This window comes from Rhinolophus sinicus, linkage group LG03 (assembly GCF_036562045.2).
Source record: "Rhinolophus sinicus isolate RSC01 linkage group LG03, ASM3656204v1, whole genome shotgun sequence".
NCBI lineage: Eukaryota > Metazoa > Chordata > Mammalia > Chiroptera > Rhinolophidae > Rhinolophus > Rhinolophus sinicus.
Genome location: NC_133753.1, coordinates 123,015,462 through 123,027,878, shown reverse-complemented (window position 1 = coordinate 123,027,878; position 12,417 = coordinate 123,015,462). Strand labels below are relative to the sequence as shown.

General features: G+C 42.3%; 1 protein-coding gene across 2 annotated transcripts in view; it reads right to left on the bottom strand.

Annotated features, from left to right (window-relative positions):
- Positions 1–6,111, bottom strand: part of MCC (MCC regulator of WNT signaling pathway) — a 379,629-nt gene extending 373,518 nt beyond the window's left edge. The window contains exon 1 of one of the 2 annotated variants that reach the window (XM_019727795.2): positions 5,755–6,111. In XM_019727795.2, coding sequence (XP_019583354.2) covers positions 5,755–5,921 — 167 coding nt within the window. In that variant the 5' untranslated portion in view covers positions 5,922–6,111. The remainder of the gene's footprint in view (positions 1–5,754) is intronic. The other variant, XM_019727797.2, reaches the window with a different exon arrangement.
- Positions 6,112–12,417: the final 6,306 nt, after the last annotated feature.

Below are 12,417 nucleotides of genomic sequence, written 5' to 3'. Positions count from 1 at the left end.
TCCAACAATAGCAGATTAATTAATTAATTAATTAAAATACATCATGGGATATTAAAATCACAAATCACATTTTCCAATCTTTTTTTTTTGATGACAGTTCTATTGAGATATATAATCCATTTATAATAAAATTCACCCATGTAAAGTGTACAATCCAATGGTTTTTAGTATATTCATAGAGTTGTGCAACTATCACTGTAATTAATGTTGGAAGATTTTCCTCATCTCAAAAAGAAATCCTGCATTCTTTAGCTATCATCCTTCAACCTCTTCCCCTATTACCTCCAGCCTTATGCAACCACTAGTGTACTTTTTATCTCTATAAGTTTGTATATTCCGGACATTTCATATAAATAAACTTATGTAATATCTCCAATTTTTTGACTGTCTTCTTTCACTTTATATAATGCTTTCAAGGTTCTTCCGTGTTGTAGCATGTTTCAGTACTCCATTCTTTTTTATGACTGCTAAATATTCCATTGTGTGGATATAGCACATTTTGTTTATTCATTCATTAGTTGTAGACGTTTGGGTTGTTTGTACATTTTAACTATTAGAATAATGCTGCTATGAACATTCATGCACAAGTTTGTGTGAAAACATATGTTTTCAGTTCTCTTGTCCATATACTTAGGAGTAGAATTGCTGGATCATATGGTTAATTCTATGATTAAGTCTATAAGGAAGTAGTAGGCATTTTCTAGAGTGGCTGCACCATTTCACATTTCTACCAGCAGTATATGAGGTTCTGATTTCTCCACATCCTTGTCAACACTTGCTATTTTCTGACTTTTTAATTATAGTCATCCTACAGGGTATAAAGTGGTGTCTTGTTGTAGTTTTGATTTGCACTTCCCTAATGGCTAATATGTTAAACTCGTTTTATGTGCTTATTGGCTCTGTAGATTTTCTTTGGAGAAAAATCTATTCAGATCCTTTGTCCATTTTTAAATTGGGTTATTTATCTTTTTTTATTGAGTTGTAAGGCTTCTTTATATATATAATTTAGATGCAAATCCCTTATCAAATATATGATTTGCAAATATTTTTCTCCCATTCTTTGGGTTGTCTTGCACTTTTTTGACAGTGTCCTTTGAAGCACAAGTTTAAAAAAATTTGATGAAGCCCAATTTACCTATTTTTCTATTACATCCTCTGTTTTGGTGTCCATTATAAGAATCTGTCGCCACACCCAAGGTAACAAAGAGTTTGTCCCAGGTTTTCTTCTAAGAGTGTAATAGTTTTAGCTCTTACATTTAAACTTTGGGTCCATTTTGAATTAATTGTTGTATATGAGGAATGTAAGGAATATATACATTGTGTATATGAGGAACACGTACATTTCTGTATGTGAGGAAAGTGTCCAACTTCATTCTTTTACATGTGGCTATCCAGTTGTCCCAATACCATTTCTTGAAATGTCTTCTTTCCCCATTCCACCCTTGTCTTGGCACTTCTGTTGAAAATCAACTCACCATCACATGGCTTTGTTTTTAGACTCTCAGTTCTATTGCACTGATCTAGATGTCTATCCTTCTGCCGGTCCTCCGCTGGCTTGATTACTGTTGCTTTGCAGTAAGTTTTGAAATAGGGACGTATGAATCCTCCAACTTTGTTATTCAAACGTTTTCAAGATTGTTTTGACGATTCTGGGTCCCTTAAATTTCCACATGAATTTTAGGATCAGATTGTCAATTTCTGCAAAAAATGACAGCTGGGATTCTAAGAAAGGTTGTTTTGAGTCTGTATATCAATTTGGAGGAGTATTGCCATCATAACAATATTAAATCTTCCTATTCATGAGCGTTGGATGTCTTTTCTTTTATCCAATCATTTTTAATATACTAGAAAAATGATACGCAGATGTATCACCAGGAAAACAAAAATGATGTTTCTTGGTATGGGATAATGGATGATTTTTATTTTATTTTTATACATTTCTGTATTTTCCAAATTTTCAGTAAGAATATATTTTATATAACCAGAAAGCAGCTATTTTTTAAACCAAATATTCTTTAGTAAAATATACTCATATTTAAAGTATTTCATAAACATGAAATATGCTTGACAATGAAAATGCTTAAGAGGTTTGTCAGTATACATGAACATTCCACTGTTTATTCTTCATCATTTATTCATCAGAATTTACTGATTGCATGTTATATGTCAAATGCTACATGAGATCCTGACTGTACTGTTTTAACAAAACAGACGTGATTCCTGCCCTCATGAAGGCTACATCAGGTGGGGAAATGGCAATAAATGGGCAAACAAAGTAGTAAATAGAAATGCAATTACAAGTTGTAAAGAGTGCTTTGGAAGAAAGCTATTGGTACTACAATGGAGAATCATGGTGGGGTACAGCAAACCCACCTTTGATATAGTGGTCAGGGAAGCTCCTCTAAGGCACCAACGTTTGAGCTGAGACTTGGTGACTAAATATAAATGTAAGCATTAGTTTTAGATATTTGCCAGAATGTTCAAGATAGTTTCTTAAACTTAAGGGTAAAAGCAGAAGCTTTAAAATACTATTTGTTAATTTTAACAAATAGAGTAACCCCACCATCTCCTATAACACCATAAATAGGGTCCAAAAATACGATACCATAAAATGTGGGATCAAGTCACTGAACAGTTAATGAAATGCACAGAAGAGCTTGCTGTGGTCCCACTGTGCAGCCCAAATCCTGCCGTGTTCAAGCTGTGGTTTGGCTCCACCTGATCGTATTCGTCTGCTCCAGCTTAAGCATCCATGGGAGGTGACTCTGGGTCCCTCCGGCAGACTGGGAATTTCTTGGCAGAAGCAGCTGTTCCAGAAATCTCCAGTTAGCTGATGCCCTTTTTGTCAGCCTGATGGGGAAGGTGGGCCAAGAGAATATTGAAGATTCAAAGCCCTACCTTTTACTTCCTTCTCCCTGAGATGGTGCACCCCGACATCTCCCTTTTTGGACTCAGTCTATCTTTCACTTATCCTTTCTCCAAACCTAAGATCTCTAGCCCACTCCTGTTTGAGAATGAGGGCTAAGCAAAGGACCAGAGCCAATAGAGTTGAATGTGCATTATTTATTACAGTATATGTTTTGATTTTTACTTCTTACCTAATATCCATTCCCTGTTTTTAGTAACAGAACTCTGATTTTGTTTAGGCGGCAATGTGATGAACTGACTTACAAACTTCCTTGAATTCTATTGCAAATACACATAGTAAGGTGATATAGTTTGACCAATAAGATGTCAATTAAGGGATTGGGGAAAACTCTGCTTTAATGATATAGGCGCCACTGATTTCAGCTTCCTGTTTCAAATTCCTCCCTAGAACTTGGAGATGAGGCTGGAGATAAAGCCATCATTTTAAGACTGCAAGATAACCATGAGGATGAATGCTGCATGGAAAGAACGGTGACGCACAGAGATAGAAGGAAGCTGGGCATTGACGCCATTGTGGAACAGCTGTCCCAGCCTGATGGACCACCTTCAGATTTCTACTTAAGAAAGCCAACCCTTTTTTGACTGTGGTTAGATTTCTATAATTCTATACAGCCAGATGACATCCTAACAGATACAGCTGTGTACCATGAGCACAAAGTTAACATCTTTTGAAGAATCTGAGGTTCAGGGCGGTTTCATGTAGAAAGTGCAACTCTCATGTTTAATAAAAGAGAAAATTCATAGCATTCCACACCATATCACCCAGTGGTCAGTCAAGTTCATTAAAGAGGGCTAGCACAGAGGAGCAACTTTGGAGAGGGAGTCATTTAATGCCACTTATTTTCATTAACCCCATACCAAATAAATATGTATTCCAGGTAAAACTGTGCTTGTTGTGTAAACATACTTCTAGAGAAGTTCCTTGGTGCTCCCTTTTAATAAGATTGCCATCCCTGAAATCCTCCTATATGGAAATTTTGTGACAGCATAACTTCCAGGGCAACTCTGCCCGCAGTTAAAATTATGGCTTAGGGTTCATTACTGCATATAACTTTCAACTTTGAAGCAGATATGTTAAAATGATGTGGTTCAAGGAATGATACAGTTTTTTCCACTTTTGCCCCAGCAGGTAGGTGTCTATACACAATGCCTTACCCTCCAACACAAAGTCCTCAAATTATGCTCCTTAAGGATAGATGCAGCCATCATTCAAAATAATATAAGCATTTGTACAGAAAGTCTAGTTCAGATAAAGCAAGATATTACTGGGACAGATTAGAGGAAGGGAGGGAGAGAATCCTGCTAATTTTCTATGTACACTCTTGCTCATGTGAATTACATTCTTTTTGCATCCTAACGTGAAGAGTATAGATTTTTATTATTGAAAATGAGGTAATGACCTTTCGAATAGGAAAACCACCACAACAAATCTAAACTATATGATGAAATTTTAAATCCCAGAACCAAAATAGGAAAAGACTTCCATATAAAAATCTATGCGGTCAACTAGAGTTACATATATTTTTTCATTTCAGAACAGAATTACTTCGTAACATTTTCTGATATCTTTCTGATGTTTCCCAATGACACTTTAGAAAAGTAATAAAATTCAGCTAAGAAGTCTCATAATAGAGTCAAAAGTCCCAAATAAATTATTATTTTTCTAATGGTCAAATTTTTACATGTCAAATTACCTGTTTCATAGAGCTTTAAAAAAAATTCTTTTTTTGGGGTGGGGGCGTTCCCCACTCTTTTTTTCCGTCTAAGTAGGCAAGGACAATCATCAGGAGACAGCCTGGAATTTTCAGAGATCTTTCGCATCACCAAGACAAAGGTATAATACACAAAAATATAATACATAGGTGTAATATACAACTTAGGCGGTCTACTTCCTTGAAGGCAATTCAAATTTCGGCGCATAAGGTCTTCAGCGACCTATGCCAACCTTTCATAGAAGCATATGGTAAAAGATTACGATTGCCGTCTTCACCATCAGTGTCTGCTAAATGATGAAAATTTGGGCAGACGTAATTATTTTGCCAAGACCTGCGGCTGGAAGCCGAAACATCGCCCCTGGAGGGGATCTGGAAGCAAACACTGCGAGGATTATAAGTGGTTGCGCAGAGGCGCGGGGAGACCCCTCTGGAGGCTCACCTGGCTAGCGCGCCGAGCCGGGGAGGGAGTAGGGTCTACATGCCAGACTCGCCTCTAAACCCCCAGTTTGCACCAGAGTGCTTCGTTCCCCTCAGGCTAATAGGTTTAAATCAGTACTGGTAGCAAACCACACCTCTTCTTTGGATTACTAAATTTGGAATGCAGGGACTCTGTGGCACGTGAAAGTTCTTCACAGCTTGTTTTCCTGTTCAACTCTGTCACTGCGAGAGTGAGAGCATCCCTCTCCTGATCCGGCTCCGGGGCTGTTCACCGAGCAGCCGGACAGATCGCTGCTCGGTGCCACAGTATCTTGACACCCTGAAGCCCGAGGCTGCAGGGCAGCCCCTCCTACCTGGGACAAGCGGCCAGAACCCGTTGCCCCACAGGCAGGAGCGCTCCGAGACCCAGGGGAAGACTCGCATCTTAACTAGCTATCTCCCAACGCCCAGACAAAGACAGCGCTGGGAAAAGTTGGACCGACTGGCACCTCCAGAAGGCGAGCACAGCAGCCCCTCGGTCTCAGGGACCGAGTCCGCGGTGCGCTCTCAGAGTCGCAGCCAACTTTTCCCGTGAGCTTCTGAGCAACTTGCTGGAAGTTGGGGCGAGAGGGGGCAGAGGAGGGGTCAAGGGCAGCGCGGAGAGGCTGGTCTCGCCCCAGCCGGTTTCGCGTACCTCCCTGAGTACCTGCTAATGTATCCGTCCCCGTCGCCGTCGCACGTCTGGAAGAGGCGCCGCATCCGCTCCTCCTCGCCGGTGCTGGACGTGTCGCTGCTGCTGCTCCCGCCCCGGCCGCCGCTGCTGCCGCCGCTGGCGCTCCCGTTCGCTGCGGCCGCCATCATGCGCTGGCTGCCTGCTCGGGAGGAGGAGGACGCGCGGCGGCAGGAGGAATCCGTGAGCCTCAAAAGCTGCTCGCAGCCGCGAACCTGCCTGACAACGGAGCATGCCCAGTGGCCGCCGGGGCGCTCCGGGCGACGAATTCCACCTCTCCGGGTTTTGTCGGGACTGGGAAGATGGGCGCTCTGCAATCGCAGGAGTAGGCACCTTAGCGGAGAGGGAGGAGGGGAAGGTGGCTCGTGGAGTCAAGGAGCCAAGGGTGGCGACAGGGACGCGAGGGGTGGCAGAATACACAGGAGGCGCGCGGGAAAGGTGTCAGCTCCTTGCACCCGGCCACGACCGGGAGCCCTGACACTTGGGGACGCTTCAGGCAGAGGGCGGGGGTTCTCCCCGCAGAACTCTTCAGACTGCCCGGAGTCGTGGATTCCTTTTTCAGGAAAAAGATAAACACTCCCGTTTTGCAAGCTCAAAGCGGTGCCCCTGCTCCCACTTTGCGATCTGGGCTTGGTTCTGCACCCATAGTCCCAAATGAGACTTGGAATGACTGGTCTTTTTATAAGTTTTTTATTATTATTATTATTTATTTATTATTATTTTTTTATTTTACACCTGTCAAGATATCTTACCCGCTTTAGCCTCCACTGGTCTTTCACCTCTGGTTGGAACAATCTGCGCTCCTGTGTGACATTATGCATGTTTGGTCCATTTCTGGAACTAGCTCACTTTCCTGACCTGGCATCACTACAACTTGCCCCTGCAGCTTTAATAACATCAAGAGCGAACATAATAGATGGTCCCATCTGATCTACACAACAGACCTGAAAGATGTCTCTACTATTATCATCCTTATGGTATAGGAGGTAGGTAACTACCTCTTAGGGTTATCTTGGTTATAAAATAAGATAGTATGTAATGCACTTAGGACAATGTCTGGCATCTACTAAGAATGCAATAAATGTTAACTGTCATTACCCCCAACTTACAGATAAAACTTGAGGCACTGAGAGAGATTTGCTTAAGGTTCCCGGCTCAGTAAGTGGCAGGGCAGAAGCAAGCCCAGACAGGCAGTCTAACTCAAGAGCAGGAGCACTTAAACACTGGAGTATCCTTCTACCACAGCAGAAAGGGACCCACAATGAACCAATTTGTGGTTTAATGAATGACTCATTATTCTGTCCCAGACTTTCTGCCAGAGGTCCATGAAGTCCTGTGGTAGTTTGAAAACACATCCGCAGATTCTTTGGTGCACCTCTCATCAAGAAGTGGAGCCTGTCACCTCCCCTGGAATCTGAGTGGGCCTTCGTGACTGTCTTGACTTGTGAGACGAGATTAGAAAAGTCAATGCAGATTCCAGCTGGCTCTCTCACTTGGCGCACGGACCTCTGAAGTCCAGAACCGCCTTAAAAGAAGTTTGGCCACCCTGAAGTTGCTAGGCTGGAGAAACCATGTGGAAAAACCATGTAAAGACAGAAAGAAATGCCCAAGGAGCTTCAGATGTCTGAGCTTCCCCAGCCCAGGACCTAGATGAATGAGTGAGCCTTCAGACACTGCTAGCCCTAGACACTGCAACTGCACGAGAGACCCTGAGCAAATATTGTCCACCTGAGCCCAGCCAACCCCCAGAGATATGATGATAATAAAAGGATTGTTGTTGTTTTAAGCCACTAAGTTTTGAAGTGTTATGTCATGCACCAATAGATAACTGGAACACGTCCATATGTCTTGAGACTGTCTGCCAGGCCATAAGGAAGTTTTCTCTGCCCTCTTCTCTCCTTTCTCCACCCCATCCACTATTCCTACTTTAGTTCTTTTGAAGTCTGTAAGTTCTCAGTATTTCAAGGCACTTATACTCATACAGTAAATAGGCTGACATCTTAGAAGAACTTTGTCAGTATATCCAGCATTTGCATAATAGGTGCTACTAGCAACACAAATATTCCTGTCTACAATTGAAGAAGGACCAGTGCCCAAGTTTCTAAAAATAAGTAAATATTTAAAACCTTTATTTTTCTAATTTTTCATAGAATAAAACTTTTGTTATTGTCTGACAATACAGCATGACAGGTGTCGTTATCCCTCAAATCTGCTAGAGCATCGATGGTTTGGAGGAGAAAATAGAAAGAAAAAAAAGCTTTTATCTAACTACAACATGTGTGGAAACCCAAAGGATTTTCCAGTATTTGAGAAGATCTCTTCATAACCACACTCCATATAGACAGAAAATGGAGTGTAAACCTCAACCAGTCATATCTCAAAGCAAAGAATGTTTTTCTCCTGAGAGAACACACACACAGAGCTCTGGAGGTTTAAATTTAAACCATCTTGAATTAAATCTGAACACACAAAAAGTGGATCTTGAGAAATTTCCTAAACAACATTTGCTCATGCTTGGGTAACTCAGAAATGGCTGCACAGATAGCTTCAACCTTCCAGAAAAGAATTTGCTTCTGAGCTTATATGAAGCACATGAAATATCAGCTGAAAAGGTTACTAGGAAATGGAGAAATGTGTAAGACATTGAAAATAGAGATGCCATATGAATATAAAGATGATAAATGTAAAGCAGGAGCTTGGAATGAGAACAATACCCGTGGCCACAAATCTAACCGTACTGGTTATGTCATAATTTCAAAGGTTTTATGTGTTTATCTGATATGAGTACATAGCTCAACATCGTTGTTCTTATCCCGTTTATTTTTCTTCTTTTCACATTCCTCTTGGTTATAACAGCACTTCATATTTATGTAATACATTTCAAAATACACTGTATACACTATATGCTATACTGTCCTTTAAGTCTAAAGTTACCAGTTAAAACAAACAAAACAATCGCAGCATTGTGCAGGCCTGATTACCTGCTGTTTGCCCCTCCTATTTACCTGAATTAGGACTACATTCTAGAACTGGAGTGAGGACCCCTCTGATGCCCTCTGCCTACTTTTCTCTCTCTCTTGGGTGTTTTTAAGAGCTCAGCTCAGTTCCCATGTCCCTGAAGAAGCCTTTCTTCACCATCCATGTCACACTGATCTCCCAGAGCTTTCAGTTTGAAGCACACATTTTGAGAGCAGAATCGTATAATTTAATGGTGACTTACCTCCCCCACTCCTAATTTAATATTAAATGAGGTTGTAAATTCCTGAGAGAAAACAGTGGAGTTGAGGGAGCTGACTAACTTTTATGGAGCCTTTATCACAAATCAGTAAATACTGACTTAAATGCTTAAGAATTTTACCCTACTTAACACTATCTAGTGGGGCAAGGTATTTATCATCCCTATTCGTGGGGTGGGATAGTGGTGAGTAAGGGGAATTGAATCCAAAAAGTTTAGAGTAATGTGCCCATGTATATAGCTGGAATGAAACTCGTGTTGACCTGCCAGGCCCATGTTCTTCATATTTATTTCATATTGTCTTAATGTTCAGGCCAGTGCTATTCATGTTAGGCATTATACTTTTTGAAAAACACTGAAAAGGAGTAACAATGATAAACCTTACATTTGTATATGTGTTATTTATATATTTGTAATCATAAGAAGTCATCATGAACTTTTCTTTCCATCCCAGTTTGTGTTTTCTGGGAAGCAGACTCCAAGACAGATTCACATTCTCAGGGAAAGTGCCCTTCAGGCCCAATATGTGGAGGAGGGAGCTGAAGGAAGCAGGAGTGGACAGAGGGAGAAGTAGTGTGTGACACAGGCCCCGGAGCACACTCATCTGACCTCACAGAAGCTCTGGAGCGACAATGGTCTGTATTGGTAATCTATTACTGTTGGAACAAATTACCACAAACGTAGTGGCTTAAAACAACCCATATTTATTATCTTACAGTTCTGGAGGTCAGAAGTGAGAATGAGTCTCACCAAGCTAACCTCGAGGTGTCAGCAAGACCACGTTCCTTCTGGAGGCTCCAGCAGAGAATCCATTTGCTCGCCTTTTCCAGCTTCTACAGGTTGTCTGTGTTCCTTGACTCTTCCTCCATCTTCAAAGCCAGCTGAGTAACATTTTCAAATCTCTCTGACTTGATCTTCTTATCTTTAAAGGACAAAGGACAACCCCCATCCCCCTCTTCCCGCCATCATCCTACTGGGCCAACCCAGATAATTCAGGATAATCTCTTTATTTTCAGTTCAGCTGATTAGCAACCATAATTCAATCTGTTACCTTAACTCCCTCTTGCCATGTAACATAACATATTCACAGGTTCCAGGGATTCTGTGGTGGATATCTTTGCTGGGAGTGGCGGGTACATTATTCTGCTACCACACAGTCCATCAGATTGTCCTGCACTGAAATGAAATGGCTGGATCTTTATACCTCTCCTTCAATCACTAATTTAATGTAGAGACACAGCCCCGTGGATCCACAACCCAGGAAGGTTGTAACCTTGGTAAGGTAACTCTCTGTAGCAGAGTCCGTCCCTGATGGACTGACAGCTGAAGGTCGTCTTCCAACAGCACCCTTAGACTAAGCTGGGTAACGAGTCCTTTTCTGAGGGGAGAACTGGTTGGTGCACGTCTGTGTTCATCACAGATCACTCCTTGGGCCATTGGATCCACTTCTTCTTATCTGTTTCGGGAACATCTCCTCCTGAATTCTGATAGGACTCCCTTTCTGGGGGAATCTCAGAAGAGGAAAATGATAATCCCGAGCACTGTTGCAGGTTCTAGGGTCCCCAATGCTACTCATTTGTTTCCTGCCTCACTTTCAAGTCTATACACCCATGACCTTCAGAGAGTTGGCAGAGGCTGCTTCCTCGGTGGCACAATCCAGGTCATCATCTCTGATTGCTGCACTCGTTCATTGTACCACTGGACAAGGGAGTACAAAGAGGTGCCCAAACAAATCACCTGTGTGCTAAACATGTTCCTCCCTGCCCCTGTTTTGCAACTATAGCCCTGCCTCTTCTTCATGATTTGGGTCAATTGCCTCAACGAGGATAGTAACCCTTCTTCTTGCTTGCTGATATCTGTATCCCTTGGTGGAAGTTGTTTTACATTGGACAATAGGACTTCAAATCCTGTAGAGGTGAGAGCTTTGGAGACAGGAGGCACAAATTTCCCAGATGGATCATGGCGGGGGGAATCGAGGTAAGTGTGGTCACTCCTGCTTCCACCCCTTGGTATCTAGATCCATGTTGTCTTCCTATTGGGGATGCAGCACTATATAACGTCTGATTCAAGGTATATTCTGTGTCTTGGAGGATAGTTCACCCTCTTCATAAAATATCACCTTCAAGCTGGCACTTGAGCTGTGCTTTCAAGAGGCACTTCTCTTTCTAGCAGCTTTTGGGTGGTTCACTATGTTATACGACCAGTGGATTGGATGGGCATGAGCCCATTTCTGCACTTTAGGTGATGTGGATTACCTGATCTGACACAATCTTACACAGGATCCCATGTCAACAGGACAAATACTGTATAATCCCTTGGACAGAAATACTGGCTGAAGACCTGCATGAATCACTGGCCCTTTCAGGGTAGAAGTGGCCCAGTGTAGTTAACTTGCCATCACATGGTCAGTTGATCTCCTCAAGAACTGGTGCCATATTGGGGATCCAGCATTAGTCTCTGTTAATGGCAGGTTGGACATTTGATGGCAATAGCAGTGACGTCAGCCTCGTTAAGTGGATGCCCATGTGGTTGAGCCCAGGCATAGCCTCCATTTCTGGGGTGACTGATGACATTCTGGGGAGCTAGCTGGCATCATCTGGCCAAATCATTTTGTCTACTTGGTTGCTTAGTACCTCTTCTGTGATGGATGCTCTTTGGTGTACTTTAATATATGATAGAAAGCTCTTCGCATTTTATGTCCAGTCACATATCTCTACCCAATCCTTCTTGCCTCCCTGTCCTTCCAGTCTTCCTCTTTTCATGTTCCTGACAAGCTGGCAAGGCCACTTGCCACTACCTATGAATCTATATATATTTTAACTTTGGGCCGTTTTTCTCCATATAAAGTGGATGATCACTTGAAGCTCTGCCCATTGGGAGGATTTTCCTTTGCTACAGTTTTGGTTCTCAGGGAAGCATACCCAGAGACAGACTGGGTAGCTATTAAGGAGTGTGTTGCAAAGGACGGTGGTAAAAAGAGAAAGGAAGCAAGATTATGCAGAGGGGATGCACAGCTTGGTATAGACTTGATGGCTGTCTTAGTTGACCTGACAGGGAGCCCTGGAACCAAAAATGATCTTCCAGAGTTGTCCTGTGTTGGCCTGCTATGGCGGGCCTTGTATCTCCGCCTGTCAGTCACTGGATATAGGCTGCTCTGAGAAGGTCGTGACTCTGGTCAAGGCGTTTATTTGAGGCTGAGTCAATTCCTGAACAGTTTGACAGCTGAAGGCTGCCACTGAGGGCGTTCCCAGCATCTAGAGCAACGCGTCCTTTCTTGAAGGGGGATTGGGTGGCACAACTTTGTGTCCACACAGAATCAGTTCAAATTCTGTCTACATTGATTATTTCTGGTTGACTTTGGAAAAAATACCTAACCTCTCTGAATTTTGGTT